We start from the raw sequence: 16,702 nt of genomic DNA, 5'->3' as shown, positions 1-16,702 counted from the left end.
ATGTATAATTCCCCAAATACCCCATTAATTAGGAATAATCCCACAAAACGATTAATTATTCATGTTCAACGTTAATTATCGTTAGTTATTCTGAGACGGATATCGTTGTTTGAAGCTTCAAAGCCAAAAAAATTGTATTCGGGACAGTAAGTAAGTTAAACTCCACATCATGAGTAAGAAAATATTGAGTATCGCGATATTATGTTTTGTGATACTGTATCGATTCTCAAAAACACTAAGTTTTAAATTAATAGTTTACATGCAAAGATTAGCTTAGTCAATACTTTATTCAATTTGCAAAGATATGTGCCGTCTCAAAGTAGTGCTATGATGTTGGATGTTACAGGGACTGTGGTTAATGCAGATCACACTGCTCTGATTGCATAAAAAAGTAATCTTATTATAATCAGATGTTATGCATATGGTGGTGTGTTCTTTATAAAATGAAATTTTTACTAAAATTAGATTAAAAAAATGACAGTATCGACTTGCTTACAATATCCAATATATTGAATCGTAACCTCTGTATCATGTTACGTATCGTATCGCCAGATTCTTGCCAATACTCAACCCTAGTCATGAGTGCATGAGCATTCCTGTTCACATCTTTAAATCAGTGTTTTGTGTACTCAAGTCGTAAATTGAATTCTTGCAATAACACCAGAGGTTGGCAGGTTGAAAACACGTTGTACCGTACACCGTAGCCCTCCCCCACCCCCCAAGACGCTTCATATAGAATCCACGTCTTGGTTCTTCTCAAATATGTCGGCTGTGGCGGTGAGCTCTGACCAGCTGTATCCTGTTTTCCTTCGGTTATGTCCGCTGGGTGGACTCCTGTATAACCCCTTTTTCCCGTCTGAGCAGTAGCCCAGTCTGGGAGGAAGAGGACCCATTGAGGACGATAATGTCTGTATGTGTTGACGCAGCTTTGATCTGAGGAGACGGTGGCATTTTTCACGAGCTTGGAATACCGTTCTGTGCAATCAAGCGTGTACATTTATATTCAAGACCATACTGTCCTCTCCAGTCTGAACTCACTCCTTATTTATATGAGGTCATTACATCCTGTTTTGTCCATAACATCAAACGCACTTCCACTTGCGAATGCAGACAATGGAGAAGAAATAGATTTTGACATCACAGTGCTTTGATTAGACTGTGTAGTCGCCGTTTCTGCACTCATAAGTGTGTGCATTTATAGTAATTAGTTCTGATGGATGTAAGGCCTAAATGTTGGTTGAGAAACCGTCCAATTGATTTCCTGCCAGCTACTCGCACTCAAGTCTCAGCCAAATTGCTGTAAAGTTGCAAAATAAATGCATTTCGGATGTAAGCATACACGACTTAAAAACACATTTTCAGCACTTCCAATTTGATTTATTTTCACTGGCATGAAATGAGAAACGTTCCTTCTGCTCTCATCTCGAAGTAGAGACTGAATGTGATTAAACAGACCTTTTGAAGTTCACGCAGGTTTGATTCATTCTGTGTTGGATGCCGTTTGAAAGCAGCACTGAGCCTGCCGTTAGGTCACAGGCATCAGCTGACTTCAAACCTTAATGTCATGGGTTCAAGAAACACAAACGTCTGGAACAAATGCTCCTTTCAACATCCGTGGGAGATCACAAGGGTAGTCTGCTTGAAGTGGGGGAACTTGTGTAACTTCTCACAGAGAGTTGAAGAAGTGATTGTAGCCTTTCTGTCTGGCAGGTGGGCCGACCAGGTCACACTCATTACGTTATGTTTTTTTCCGCAGTTAATATGTCATGCATTACTCCACAAACATTTCATCTCGCGGTCAAAAGACAAATTTGATTCAAAGACGTGGAAGAGAGCCACAAAATTGTCTTTTGAAACCATATACTGCATGTGAGAAACAGGGATGCACCGATCCGACTTTTTCAGTCCCGATAACGATACCTGGGCTTTGGATACCGAATACCGATCCAATACCAGTGTTTAATTAATAAGCTGTATGCCTCACTGTGTGGAAGTGACTGGGATCATTCTTTTATGTGTAAGGCAACATCAGGCTTGACTTGGCTTTCGCTGCGAGGCCGCAGGTTTCTACCCAGCGCTGCTCCGCTGTGAACGCTCCATCCTCCTCACGGCGATTACCTCATTAACGTTTTGGTTCCCTTATAGCATTGGGTTTGAATCTGAAATATTGCCAAATAAGAGCTTTTGCTTTTCGCTTCGACACCAAATCCTCCGCCATCGTCTTGTCTGTAGACTCTCTCTCGACCCGTGTTTGTGAAATCTGACTCCTGCTTCTCTGAGCTGAGACTCTGTACGGAGCAGACACTTTCACTTTCAGTTCGTAGCCTCCGTCGTCCAACTATGTATTGATAACACTGCGCTAATACGTGGAAATGGAATAAATGGGTTTTATTTCTATGAAAAAAAAGTAAAACAACGGTTTGGGGCCGAGGGCTAGTAATGTAATCGATGTATGCCCGAACACCATGTAACACCGGTAACACAGACTACCGTGGCAACCCTAGATCCTGCCCCTATTGTCTTTCTCGCCAACTCATCCCAAGTAAAAAAACTGGGTGTGTGAATTGACAATAAACCATTGAGGTGATTTGTAAAATGTTGAAATACATGACGGTGTGTATCCGTAAGATGATGGAACTTGTTCTCTGGCCTGACTCAGCATCAGCCTCATGTCTTCTCATCCTAGCAGTGTGACGGTCTGTCAGTGAGATTCCTCTCCTCCGGCGTCACGTCCTCCCGAGTGCCTCTCTTCCCTTCCCCCTTGTGTCCTCAGGAAAGGCAGCCGGCTGTTTTCCTTGTGTTTATCGAGCAGGAAGTGGAGTGGACTGGGCGGCCGGGCTCAGTGTTTAGACACCGAGGTAGCGGAGCCCGGCTTGGGCCCGGAGCCCATTGTTCTCTATCTGGCAACTGCCGGGGGTTATTTCTGTTATTGTTGCTTAATTCTGTCTGACATTGTGTCAGTCGCCCAGCAGAGGAAGGTGTGTGTGTGTGTGTGTGTGTTCCTGCGTGCTCACTTCAAAATGTCTATGGTGCATTGCAGCCTAAAGCCATGGAGGGGAAAAAAAGGAAATCGCAGACCCCCTATTTCCACAGAGATTGTTTGCCAGCTTCGATCCCACTGTGATAAAGATTGCTTTCTTTCTGGGAGCCGGCGCTGCGACGAGCCCCACTGAGGCAAACAATGTTTAATGCGAGCGTTGGCGTGCTAGAGGCTAAATGGTAGCAACCTCCCGACATGACGGTGCACACACAGACAGCTCGGAGGCTCCGCTGATGTGTGCTATCACCAGAAAAGAGATCAATTTGCAGACAATGAATTTCAATTGCATACTTAAAATTCAGTGGGTACTTTCCACACACACACACACACACACACACACACACATAATGTGATATCAAAGCGTCTGTCTGCTGAATACGAATGCACCGCTTTTCTTGTGAGAGAGTGACTTTACATCTAGAATAAAGGAGACTCTCCATCATTGTCTGATGTCGGTGTTTCAGATAACCTTCTGAGTTCTGTTTTAAGTGTTTGTTTTTAACCTTTTGGGGAAGACGAACAAAAACGCAGTTGCGAGCCGTTGCATCTAGCTGAATGTTAACTCGTAGCGTCATGTTCTTTGACAGATTGTGATTTTCTGCTGATTTTCTGTGCTTTAGCCATCTGATGCTAAACCATCCAGATCTTGATCTATGTAATTTTCTGTCCAAGCAAAAGTTACACTCCTATAATAACAGGATTTTTGGCTACTTGCAGCAGAAACAAGTCGTGAGCACCACAACATTGACATATCCTCACCTTTAAAGTTGATAAGGCAACTTCTTAGCAAATAACCCTTATTTACACTTCAAGTAGAGATGGAGCAACATTCACTTGTGAATGAATTTGAAGTTGTGTTTCTGGCAACCTAATGAATCAAATCCAATATTCACTCTCTTTTAGCTCTGTTTTTGGTCTCCACCAACTCCTGAGTGAAACATCTGTATCTTCAGCTGCTAAATGCTCCACTATGTTCACCAGCTTGTTGCGGGCTATATCCCACTAAACTGTGGCATTTTGAGGCTGTTGTCGCCGTACGTTTACGCACCGCCTCGCCATCGTCTTTCGGCTGCAAGCCTGTGCGTAATGCAGCCTGCTGAGGCTTCCTCTCGGCCTGAGCCCAGCATAGACTGCACTCCGACGTAAGCAACGGCGACGAGGGCTCTGGCATTACTCGTCTCCATGACATGACTCGGGAAGGACTCAGCAAGACATTTCTCCGTTCTCGGCTGAGATGGACGGCACAGCGCTGTACCACGTGTCTTTCGGTTTAATTAAAGGCATTAATTTTTAAGTAATAAGAAGATTTTCCAAAAGGTTTGGTGTGTTTTATGCATTTTTTTAATCCCAACCAAACAGTCGAACAGCCCTGGCCTGCTGTTTGGATGTACCAATGTTTAGTCTTCCCCTAATTGGTATTCATGGTGGTCTTTTCATTCTTTGCTGGTCTTCAGTTTGCAGGTGATTTGTAAAGGGATAAGGGGGTATTTTATATGTTCATCTTCTTTGTTCTGTGGAACAAAATATTCTCAACTTTGACATGACTGATTTGTCTTCATCTGCTTTTTTGTTTCAGTTGAGGAGGAGCTGATGATCGAACGCAGCATTCACACCGGTATGATCAACCCCGGCGACCAGTGGCAGACCATCCTGCACGACGGGCCGGTGGCTCGCTTCGTCTATCGCATCCGAGTACGGTGCAACGATAACTACTACAGCAACAAGTGCAACAAGCTGTGTGTTCCTCGCGACGACTACTTCGGCCACTATCGCTGCGAGCCTTCGGGGGCTCAGGTGTGCCTGGACGGCTGGATGGGCTCAGACTGCAGGACAGGTGAGCTGCAAATGTCCCACACAGACACAGTAACAGTTCTATGTCATCTTGTACGTATTAAGTCCACCAAGCCCGTCCCACAGCGCACCGAGCAGCCTCATGCATCGTGAAAAGACATCGACTGTGACCTTCTTTCTATAGCTACAGCGATTAATTGATTAGTCGATCGACAGAAAATTGATCAGCGACTATTTTTATGAACTATTAATCATGCTAGTCAACAGAGATGCCAAACATTTCACCTTCTCAGATGTGAGGGTTTGAGGCTTTTCTTTGGCGTATATGGTATTAAACTGAATATCTTTGGGGACTGTTGGTAAAAAACTATTTGAAACAGTTCACCTTGGGATGCTGGAAATTTTAACAGGCATTTCTTTTAACAATTTTCAGTATTATAATTCTTTTTTCTCTATAATTTCACTTGGTTAATTTTGCACTCATGGTCTTAAAATGAGAAATACTTGAAGTAATTTCCATTTGTCAAGTATTGAACTCACACAGGAGTATACAGAAATAGGCTTTACCATGTGGTTATTTCATATAGACTATTTATTTATTTATTTATTGAACTACCAGAAAACATGCTAGATCGTTATTGAAATATGAAATTTTGGCCATATCTCCCAGCCCTACTCTTTAGCAGTGACGCAATACATAGAAAAACCTAAGAATGCACAAGTCAAGGTAGCAGAACTTCTTTCCAAGTAAATCCAAAGTAATTGTCCAAGTACCATTTTAAAAAAAAAAAAAAAAAATCCTGGTGTAAAAGCAACGTGCGCTGCCTGCTTATGTTAAAACGTAGCGGGGTCGTTGCTGGTGGGTGGTGTCGGAGAGAGAGTGGGGGGCCTCAATAAATCACCCAACTGACCTTAGAAGACGAAGGGTGAAAAGAGGAGGGGAGGGGAGAGGAGAGGGGCTGGGTTGTTTTTAAGAGGGGGTAGTGTTGTACATGCCGGCTATAAAGTTGTCCCTTCTTCACCCCCCCGACGCTGGTCAGGGTGCCATGAATTCTCACGTCTTGTTGCACTTGTTAGAAAGATGGCAAACAAACAAGCTTCTCCTCCTCCCACCTTTCCACTTCGTTGCCTCCCTTCTCATCCCCCGACTTCTCTCTTTTTAAAGAATAATTTGCTTTTATGAGAAGAAATGTAATGATACATGTCTCCCAGTGGGATTTAAATACCACCTTCTAAATTGTTTCTCTCCGTCTCCTCAGCAATCTGCAAGCAAGGCTGCAACCTGTTACATGGCGGCTGCTCTGTCCCAGGGGAATGCAAGTAAGATTAGCAGGAATATGTCTCTTTCATATACAGAAATGTGACTGCTAGAATCATTTTTCCTTCAGTATCTTTATTTCTTGTACATGCACTTTGATTTTTTTTTGCTTTTCATCTGAAAGCTGGGAACCTGAAGATTAAATTGAGATGCAAATAAATGTTGAAAGTGTATAAGGGTTTAGAACATTATGATAGAAGTATCTGATGGTCATCCCCATGCTCTATTATGTCTCATAAGTTGTTGCAGCAATTTTGGGGTTGATACCATTTGGTGCTAAATTTCACAATTTTTTACCAATCGAGAATTGATCAAAATGATCATTAATCCCTCCAAAATACCACATGAAGACACCAAGATCTCGAGGAACAAAATATTAAGAGCCATGCTGTGATTTGGGATCAAAAACTTTTGACATTTTGGAGATTTCTGCAAGAATTTCATTTTTCGGCGATTGGATGGTGAGCACTTCTGTTCTGGAAACTGCTCAGAGACCCCCTTATTGTCAATCTAGCTAGGAAAGCCATCCATCCTCTGAATGCTCTAGGTCTCTAGTTTGTGGTTGTAAAGTTTCATGAGGCTGTGATTATCCTAGAGGGTCACCACAGGTCATTTTATACAGTGAGGTCAAATTTCTAAAAAGGTTCTCACTGCATTGAAATAGCTACTAAGGGGACTAACACCATCACACATGAATACAGTTGGGCTCATTGGATCAACAAGAGTCTCAGCTTTACAGTGATACTCAATTCATGTAATTCCAAGACTGTTTAGGGACCCCAGTAAGCAGAAATATTCAATTACACCATTTTTAGAATAGGCAAATATTGAAAAAAAAAGGTGTTCGGTTTATTCAAAATGAGACCGAAAGTCAAGCTAAATGTGCGAAAGACAAACAGAGTGATGGATTTCAGATGCCAAACGGAGGCACCTTCACTTGTCGTAGCCTGTTGTGTGTTTTTTGTGTCAGCCTTTTTTTCTTCCCTCGTGGGCATCTCCACCTCGGTTCAGAAGAAAAGGGCAGCCTGCCTTCTTGTATTTTTAGCCACCTGAAAATCCTCCACAGAATACCAAGCATCTCATCCGCTCGCTGCTGCTCGGACTGAAGAAAAAGGGAGTCGACATCGTTTGGTGTGTGTGTGTGTGAATTTGACCACTGGTAAACGTGCTGGGAATTGTCATATCCCCTCCCCATCCGCATTGCAGTCCTCCTTGAAGGGCAGGGGGCAGGAAAGGAAATTAATATCCCGCTGTGTTATGTACATTTCCCAAAGTGGAAATGACAGTGAGATAAAGTGACGTAGGATGGCCCCATAGGTCCACGTTTCCAGGATGCGGTGCATCCCGTCGTCATTTGTAAAACCCCCCTCCTCCCACCTGACAGATGGAAAGAGACACTTCTCCCATTATTAGGAAACAGAGGGTTTGGCTCGGAGCCGAGGAATAACACGGGGATGACCAGTTTTAGGAATTTTTTGCGTGTCTGCCTTAGGATCCTGATTCCACTCAGACAACAGAGGGGGAAGCAGCTTATTCTCCCGAAATGTCAACAGGAAAAGTGACATGAATAGAAGAGCGGCAGTAAAGAATCTTCCTGCAGCGGCATGAATTTAATGAAGCCTCGGGTCACAGAAAGCTGGTATTAAATCCCTCGCCGTCTCCTTTCATTGCCTCTATTTCATCACAGTTTTACGGCCTCTGCCTCGTTCGCCACGGGCTTTTAAGGAACACAAAAGCTGGTACGTGCCTCCGTTGTTACGCTGCCGCATTGAGGCGTTTTTATCAGCACACATTAGGCTTGTCCTGACATATCTTGTCAGAGGCTTCCTAAGAACCACTTGGGTAAGCAATGCAACACATTTTTTTTATAAACCACCGCTGAACGCTTTGCAAACTTTGACATGAAGTGCCAAGATGTTGGAATCCAGCTCAGAGGAAACATCACGCCTACACCCGCAAGGGGTTGACGATTAATCATGATATCAGCGTGGCCAAGAGTTAAACCACAGAATGCCGCTTTTGATATATTAAAAAGCAATAAGCAAAGTCTCCTTGCCAAAGTCCTGTTAGTGTTATTGCTACATTGCTGTCAGACCCTCTGAAGCTAATCATATACAGTGGAAGAAGCATGCCAAGTATTCCTTGATGCCCCCCCCCCCCTCCAGCCTGAGATTTCCGAAGGCCTCGTCTCTCAGATAGACAGCGGTGCCGTCTGCAGGAGACTCAAAATAGCAGTCAATTGACAAGACAGCTGGCTCGACGACACCGCAGCCTTGGAATAGACGAGCGCTGTCATGAAGCTGCAGGCGCGTGCACATATACACTGTCTACACACAGTTGTCTCGGGGGGCCACTCGCTCCTCAGAAGCGCCGTGCCACCCTCGTAGCCCTCAGCCCCAGACTCTAGCCCGATCACGGGAGCCGCTGGAAGTATTCTTAACCCCTCCTGCCCTGGAATGTCACCCTCCACTGAGATTAGTTGGCAGGAGGCCGTGGGATAGGTTGACACAAGAGCACATATAGTATTAGGTGTGTTTCCACTGTTGGGCAGGTTGTCGAGTCGACTCTCTTTGTCTCTTTTTGCACATTTAGCAGCTCAGTGCTTTGAATCCTGAATCCTCTTAATAAATGTTTCTTATTATTTAAAATCATAGCATAAAATAACTCCAGTGATGGGTTTTGTTTTGAGAAGCTTTTTGTGGCAGCGTCTCACTAAAAGGGATAGTTTGGGTGTTTTGAAGTGAGGTTGTATGAGGTTCTTATCCATAGTCAGTGTATTACCTACAGTAGATGATGGTCGGCACGCCCCCAGTTTGGAGAAACAGACAGGAGTTACCGCACGGAAGCAAAGCAATGTACTGCTGTGGAGGGGGCTGGCAGCAAAACGTATTTTGGCCATCTAAAAGAAAACCAATATCAGTTTAAGTGTACACTATATTCTGAATATTTTCACTTCTTTACCTTGCCGTGAGACAGCTCTATACAACGGGGAACTGAAGCCGTTGTATCCATCTATGCTCTTGCCAAAGCCACCAGACTCTTGCCAATTTTACCTCACACAACACATGGGTTGCTGGTCTACCGCTCCCTCGATCGGTTAGTTTTTTCGTGATATTGTGTGACTTTGGTGAATCCGAACTAACCAAAGTCACACAATAACACAAACAGACTAACCGATCGAGGCAGCGGTAAGCCGGCAACTCCTTTGTTCTGCGAGGTAAAATTACAGTTTTTTTCAATGGAGTCTGGTGGCTTTGGTGAGAGCATCGATAAAGGCTAAACATAGACTGTATAGCTGTCTGACAGCAAGGTAAACCGCCAAAAATGTTCTTAATATAGAGTAAACTTAAACTGATTTTGATTTATTTAGGTGAGCCTTTCTTTTAGGTGTCTAAAATGCGTTTTGCTGCCGGCCCTGTCCACAGCAGTACATTGTTTTGCTCCTGTGCGTTAACTCCTGTCTGCTTCTCCAAACTGGGGGCGTGTCGACCGACATCTAATGTAGGTAATAGGCTGACTATGGATAAGTACCTCGTATAACCCCACTTCAAAACACCCAGACTATCCCTTTAAACACAGTCGTTAAGACCTTCAAAAAGCAGCATAATCAGCTCTCAAAAAACAGGAAACAGAGTCACAAATCATGTTTTTATCAGGTTTCATTGACTTTATTTCTCTTGGAAAGATCCACGCAAGAAGTTGAACGTCTGCTCAACAAAATCAATACAACCTGATTGTTTTTTTCTCAGTAGAACATTTAAACTGATAACTCTTGAGTATAATGTGAGCATCCCCTTTTTTAAACTCATTTGACCCCACCTTTGGATCTTATTCAATAGAGACATTTTCTTTCTCCAGAATATGAACACATTAATAATGCTGAATCTTGATCATGACATTTACATTAATCTATTATCGAGTGTAAATTTAGAGGATCATTTTAAGAGAGCGTGCAAAGAAAATAAACATAGCAGCCAATGAAAGAAAAAGAGGGGTTTCCTCAGAGAGCAGATGAGTGACATGATTTATGCGTCTGTGTTTGGCAGGTGTAGCTACGGCTGGCAGGGCCAATTCTGTGATGAATGTGTGCTCTACCCGGGATGCGTCCACGGGACCTGCCACATCCAGTGGCAGTGCAACTGCGAGAGGAACTGGGGTGGCCTGCTGTGCGATAAAGGTATGGAAAAGTTTTCTTTTCTTTCATCCCCTCCCACACAAGAAGCTGGCAGAGAGCCTGCTCTCATCCTGCACGTCCCCTCAAGCTACAGCGACCTGGATTTGATGAGTAACAAGTGAGCGAGCTGCTCAGAGCAGAGATGCAACTGAAAAGACTTTTCTACCATGTAGAATAATGGTACCATGCAAAAGTAATGCTGCTTGTTTGGCTTTAGACTCAGGCTTATTGGTACCTTGCTTGCAGCGTTGGTCTCTGTTGGAATTGGGACTCAAATTTGACACCTTAAAGTGCAGTGGAGGCATATTTAGTTCAAAAGTGTACAATTTTATCACACCCTGTCACCCAAAGCCCATTCTCAGAGATGAAAATAACATTAATGGGCAAGTGAATCAATTAATAATCATAAGAATAAAAGACCATGACAATAATTGTTTAGAAAATATTTTACAATTATGTTGTTGGACCTAAAACCAACAAGAAATGGTGTTTAAAGGTCCTTAACGTCCCTTCATATGAGGTCTGAGTTCTCTCTGACTGGAGAAACAGCAGCTGGATAGTTTTACTGCCCGTGTGATCCGAGCAGCAGCAGAGACACTCGATCCCCCCGCAACCCTTCGTCACCGAGGGCTCTTCGGGGGATGAGAACGGGTCCTAAGATCCCCGGTGGAGACAGATCCCTGCTCTTTTATTTACCAGCCTTTAGGGTGACCTGGCCTTTAGCCTGAGGACGGTGAGCAGGGATCAAATAAGGTCTAGTTTCTTCTGTAAAAGAAACAGCAATTTGAAGAAGAAAAGAGGACATCTAGGAGTCTATTATAACTGCAACTTGGCTGTGTCCTGTAAATACTGTAAAACCCTCGATCATAATGGAGAGCAGCAGAGTGCTTGTGAAAACGCTCTGTGCTTCCTGTCAAAGCTGACAGCTGGTGCCTCTCCTCCGAGTGAAGATCCCGACAAGCTTCCTGGGAACTCCCGGCACCAACGGGATAAAATGGTGAAACGAGCGATGAGTTATCTCACTGGGACGACGCGGAGGCTATAATGTTCCTCAAAACAAACATAAATGACATATTTTCATCACTTTCAGTCGTTTCCCGTTTGACTGGAGCTTTTTTAATTACGTCATCTCGTTGGGCCTTCTTCTTCTGTAATAATTTAACGCCACCCAACTGGAGATTTGGCATCACCAGCTGTTTATCTCGATGCTCCCAACTCCTTATATTCACATACGTGTAGTGGATTAGCATTTTCTTTTGTTGATTCCCTAGAAATTTGGTCATTTGCAATAATTAGCACTACATTTGGATGGAAACCTGACTTAGTATCTGCAACTTTACCAGCCTACAACTTTGATTCAGCACCTCACTTCACCGCTCAACCAGCGACTATAGATTTGGTTTTGGTACAGCAAAGTAACAAGGCTCAGTTCAGTGTCGGCAGCATTGCATATAGAGAAACACGATGCATAGATGCAGGGGTGTATGCTACAGTTAGGAGGCCGAGTCCTTATTGCAGATGGACGTTTTCTGTGTACTAATCAATGAATTAGTGTCTTGGTGTCTCTAAACGTGCGTCTTCCTCCAGATCTGAACTACTGCGGTCGCCACCAGCCGTGTGTCAACGGAGGAACCTGCATGAACACCGAACCAGACGAGTACTACTGCTCCTGTCCACAGGGATACTCTGGCAAGACCTGTCAGATAGGTGAGGATTTACTGTGGGGTATTTTTGTTTAAAGTCAAAATGGGCGTTCTGTCATGTACAATATTTCCTGTTTCTGCTTCGTTCTACCACGTTCATTAAGATTGTGATTCCAGTGGGGTACATTTGAGGTTGCAGGAAACAAAAATAGTAAAAGTCCACAGTAAAGACGGCACTATAAGTCATTTTAGTAAGTAATTTATTCTGCAAAAAATCCCAAACGTTGCCGTTTCCAGCTTCTTAAATGTGAACATTGCTGCATTTCTTTGCCATATCTGATTGTGAACTGAATTATCTTTCGGTTTCGGACTGTTGGTTGAATAAAACAAACAATTTGAAGACGTCATCTTCTAAGAAATTGTTTGCTTTGCTTATTTTTTTTACAATTAAGAATAGAGAATAATCCTTAGTTACAGTAATATAAAGTACAGATATATAAATGTAGGGAACAAACAGCTTTACAATGTACAAAGGATGACTTATATAATGTACTGGAAATTGCTTACCTACACAAAGCCTAATGATATAATCTTTTTCTTGTTTGAACACAACTCCCTCCCTCAGCCGAGCACGCCTGTGTGTCTGATCCTTGCGCCAACGGTGGGACATGCCACGAGGTTCCCACAGGGTTCGAGTGCCAGTGTCCGCCGGGCTGGGAGGGTCTGACCTGTGCCAACAGTGAGTCGCTGCACTACTTTCAATCATCTCCACTCCTTCCATGCTGTTGTAAATATAGTCTGGGGGCTTCAGTTCCCTGTCGGAAAGGGCTGTTTGACGGCGAGGTAGAGCGGCTGTGGACGGGAGCAGCAGAAAAACGGATTTTAGCCTCCTAAAAAAAAAATAACAGTTTAAGTATACGCTATATTTAGAATATTTTCACAATTTGGGAACTGAAGCCGTTATATCGCAGTCTTCAAAGCCACTAGACCAGTTTCCATTCACAAAACAGTCATTTTACCTCTCAGAACAGGGGAGTTGCTGGTCTACCGCTGCACCGATCGGTTAGTTTGTTTGTGTTATTGTGTCACTTTAGGATCTGAACTAACGTGGCGTTCACACAGCAGTACATTGCTTAGCTTCCATGCCGGTACTCCTGTCTGCTTCTTCAAATTGGAGCGTGCCGACCTCCATTTAAGCTACTGTATATAACGTTAATACACTGACTATAAGGATGTGTATATACTGTACATGTAGCAGCGTCATCATGCAGAAACCTACGTCGGGTTCCGTGGGAAAAAGTTTTTAGAAGGGCTTTGGAAAATAGCATTTTCCTCTTTCAGCGTCATCTCCTCAATGATAACTCAAGTTCAACACTTTATTCAAATGTTGCATGTAGTTAGAATTAAGCAGAGATTGAGCTGGAGTGTGTTTATTTTCTCAGATTTGGACGAGTGTGCATCCAGTCCATGTGCTCAGGGTGGAACCTGCATCGACCTGGAGGACGGCTTCGAGTGTGTGTGCCCTCCACAGTGGGAGGGAAAGACCTGCCAGATAGGTGAGATTCACATTTTCAGTATACACACACACACACACACACACACATTTTTTACTTTTTATTTATCACCAGAGGCTGTTAAAAGAAAAGTATTTCCTGTGTTCAGGATTTCCATTTTTTGGTAAACAGCCCTTCATTTCTACAGGGAGACGTGTTTTTACAGGCGTTTCTTTCCTGTTTGTTCTGTCTCCTAAAACAAATAAAATGGTCTCTGAGACACGGACGCAGCACTCAGGATATATGGTTTTGGATTCAAACTGGCAACCAGCAACTTGAGCCCCAATGAGCTGTCAATATCCTGGACGAGCTGGCAGCTGCACGCCTCTTTTTCTCTCAATGGCTTTATGAGCTACTAGTGCGTCTATATCCGGCTGTTTGTTTGTCGCTGGCGGTGTCATTCGTTTTTTTTATATCGCTCCCGTCCCGGCAAGCGGACGTGACCGGCGTGAAGCCAGGAAATGGATTACGACCGGTAAACAAAGTTGGGGTGTGTGTGTGTGTGTGTGAGTGAGTGTATGTGTGTGTGGGGGGGGTGAAGCTAGGAAAGAGATCCCCAGAGTTCAGTGTCATCTTACCAGCTCAGATCTCAGCTTACAGGCAGCCACCGGCCTCCTGTCTTACCTGGCGATTGTGTGTATGTAGAGTTTAGGGTTTCAGAGAGAAGACAGGTGTGTGAGGGAGCACAGCAGGACTCCCTGCTGACTAACCCTCCCCCCCCTTCCCTTCCCTTTGAATATTTGAGCAGCGGTGTTTTTCTTTGTTGTAACACTTTTGATGTTTTTGGAGGTTTGTGAGTGAAACTGTGAAACACTCATTTCATCCAAATGGAACAGATGAAAACTGTTATGTGTCAGCTGTTGTTTCTCTGAGGAGTTCTCTGGAACTTGACGGGAAAAAAATTATATTGGGTCATGAAGAAATTCAGTTTCAGTCTGATGTGATACTTCACACAGCAGGAAATACTATATCACTGGAATATTTTGTTTTCATATTCATAGATCAAATTAATAGATGTGTTGATACACAGAAAATCAGCAACAACAGGGGGTGCATTTTAGCCTTTATTGGACAGCTTACAGTACACAAAGGCTGTAAATATGAGGTGATAGAGCAAGAGAGAGGAGTATGACACTCAACAATGGTCCAACACCAGATTCAAACCAGGGAGATTGCGGACTTTGATATTTTTCAACATGGACCCTATTTTCTCATGTTTTTGTGTCTAACTGACTAATAGGGACAACACTTTCTGAAACTGGTCCAGTACTGAGGGAGAACGCTGTAGACGGCAGCTGCCCACTGGCTGCAACATGGTGCGATTGGGGCAAGCTGGCACCGTCATTTACGTCCACTAAAAGTGCTTTTTTTTGCTCTGATTGTTATTACAAGTGTCTGACATTATGGAAAGAGTCTCGCTCAATTGGAAGTCTCGTTGTGAAATCTGGCGAGGTGACGTGTTGCCGGAAGACAACGGTGGAAGAGTGGAATACATCCATGGTGGGAACGCGAGTGCCAGCCGAGCAGTTTGTTGTGTTGGAGCGCAGAAAGCGTAGCTTAGTGTTATCGATTTCCACAATATCGATGAGGTCTTTGAATTCGAAGGCTGCCCGTATTTATTTGAGTCAGAGTATTAGGACATTCAGATTTCACAACAAGACTTCTCCTTGAGCGAGACTTAGACACAATAACAAACAGACCGGATCAAGCAAAATGGTCCTTTCCATAATGTTGTCAGACACTTATAAGAACAATCTGAGCCTGTCAGTGGCGAAAACAAGCACTTTTAGTGGACGTAACGTTACATTGACGTTCAATCATCTTTCAACAATAAAGGCTTTCTCAAGCGGAGATAACTAACCAAATAACCAACGGTTGGGTTTCTGGTCTCTTTTCTTTCTCTTTGTACTTTCCTTGGTTTGTTTCATTTGATGGACTCGGGTCTCCTTCTACTTCCTGCCTTTACAGATGCAAATGAGTGTGCAGGAGATCCCTGTGAAAACGCTTACTCTTGCAAAAATTTGATTGGCGGATATCACTGCGACTGTTTTCGGGGATGGTCCGGACAAAACTGTGACATCAGTCAGTATTTCTTCCCTTTTTTAAAAGTTCTACATTTCTGCCCTTCCACTGGCGTCCTCTTCTTCTGGCTACTTTTCAAACGCCTCCTCTCACCTCCTGGACTCACATCGTAGGCGTAGTTAAGCATCACTCGCACATGTGGTAACCTGTTTCTCTCTCGTCTTGGCAAACTGAACCATCATGACTGAACCTGCATGCCCAGTTCCTCTCTCTGGATCCAGTGCATGCCCAGTTACAATCTATTCAAGGTCTATCTGGCACTCTCTCTTGGCTTCACTAGTTACTTCTTTTCCAAACTTTGACATAATCAGTGCACATCCCACCTTGTAGGTTACACCTGATAGTGGATAAATGTTCATGTTCTTCATAATGTTTCATAATAAAACTTAATTTTTCCTCTTCAGATATCAACGGCTGCCACGGTCAGTGCCACAACGGAGCAACATGCAAGGTAGGGATGTTTTTATTTGAGTCTATAATCCACTTCCGTGCACCCCAAGACCCACCGCCTTGTTTCTGTCGTTGCCCTTCGACTCTTAATTTTTCTGTTTTCTTCTCTAGGAGGGCCCGAGGAGTTACCACTGCCAGTGTCCTGCCGGTTTTGTGGGCACTCACTGTGAAATCCAGAGGAACAAGTGTGACAGCAGACCGTGCCAGAACGGCGGCCAGTGCCACGCGGTGTTGGACGGCTTTGTGTGTCAGTGCCCACCACAGTTTGCTGGACAGCTGTGTGAGGTGAGTCTCGTGTTCCACAGGTCACATTGGATTGGATTATTGTGGATACAGTGATAAGCCGGTGGTAGACTTTGTTTTCTATGGCCTTCGGACTTCAGTAGTGACACATTACATGTCTGAGAAGAAAGACATTTTCCCGACGGTTAATAAACTCCTGACAACACCGGACATTTTACATGAATAGATATTCATCGATGACGCTCGATATCTGTAGAGCGCTTTGATCTTTAACCTAGGGTGACTGTGTGTCTGGCCTCTCTGGTAGAGCTTTCCACCCGGCGCCGCATTCCGGCTGCCAACCGGTTTTGTTCCGTCCTCCGCACAGCATAACGTTATGGTTCCCTCTTAGCATTGGGTTTAAATAGT

The 16,702-nt window shown here is 43.9% G+C and overlaps 1 protein-coding gene across 4 annotated transcripts in view; it reads left to right on the top strand.

The window, feature by feature from the left end:
• jag2b (jagged canonical Notch ligand 2b) overlaps positions 1–16,702 on the top strand; it is a 55,481-nt gene that overhangs the window by 23,081 nt on the left and 15,698 nt on the right. For 2 of the 4 annotated variants that reach the window (XM_074615083.1, XM_074615082.1), the window contains exons 4-12: positions 4,617–4,874; positions 6,091–6,151; positions 10,196–10,326; positions 11,911–12,030; positions 12,592–12,705; positions 13,409–13,522; positions 15,488–15,601; positions 16,006–16,052; positions 16,163–16,336. In XM_074615083.1, the coding sequence (XP_074471184.1) occupies positions 4,617–4,874; positions 6,091–6,151; positions 10,196–10,326; positions 11,911–12,030; positions 12,592–12,705; positions 13,409–13,522; positions 15,488–15,601; positions 16,006–16,052; positions 16,163–16,336 (1,133 nt within the window). The remainder of the gene's footprint in view (positions 1–4,616; positions 4,875–6,090; positions 6,152–10,195; positions 10,327–11,910; positions 12,031–12,591; positions 12,706–13,408; positions 13,523–15,487; positions 15,602–16,005; positions 16,053–16,162; positions 16,337–16,702) is intronic. The other 2 variants (XM_074615085.1, XM_074615084.1) reach the window with 1 other exon arrangement.

The sequence above is a fragment of the Sebastes fasciatus genome, chromosome 18 (assembly GCF_043250625.1).
Source record: "Sebastes fasciatus isolate fSebFas1 chromosome 18, fSebFas1.pri, whole genome shotgun sequence".
Classification (NCBI taxonomy): Eukaryota; Metazoa; Chordata; class Actinopteri; order Perciformes; family Sebastidae; genus Sebastes; species Sebastes fasciatus.
Note: the sequence above shows the minus strand (reverse complement) of the source record. Positions and strands in the feature narration are given on the sequence as shown.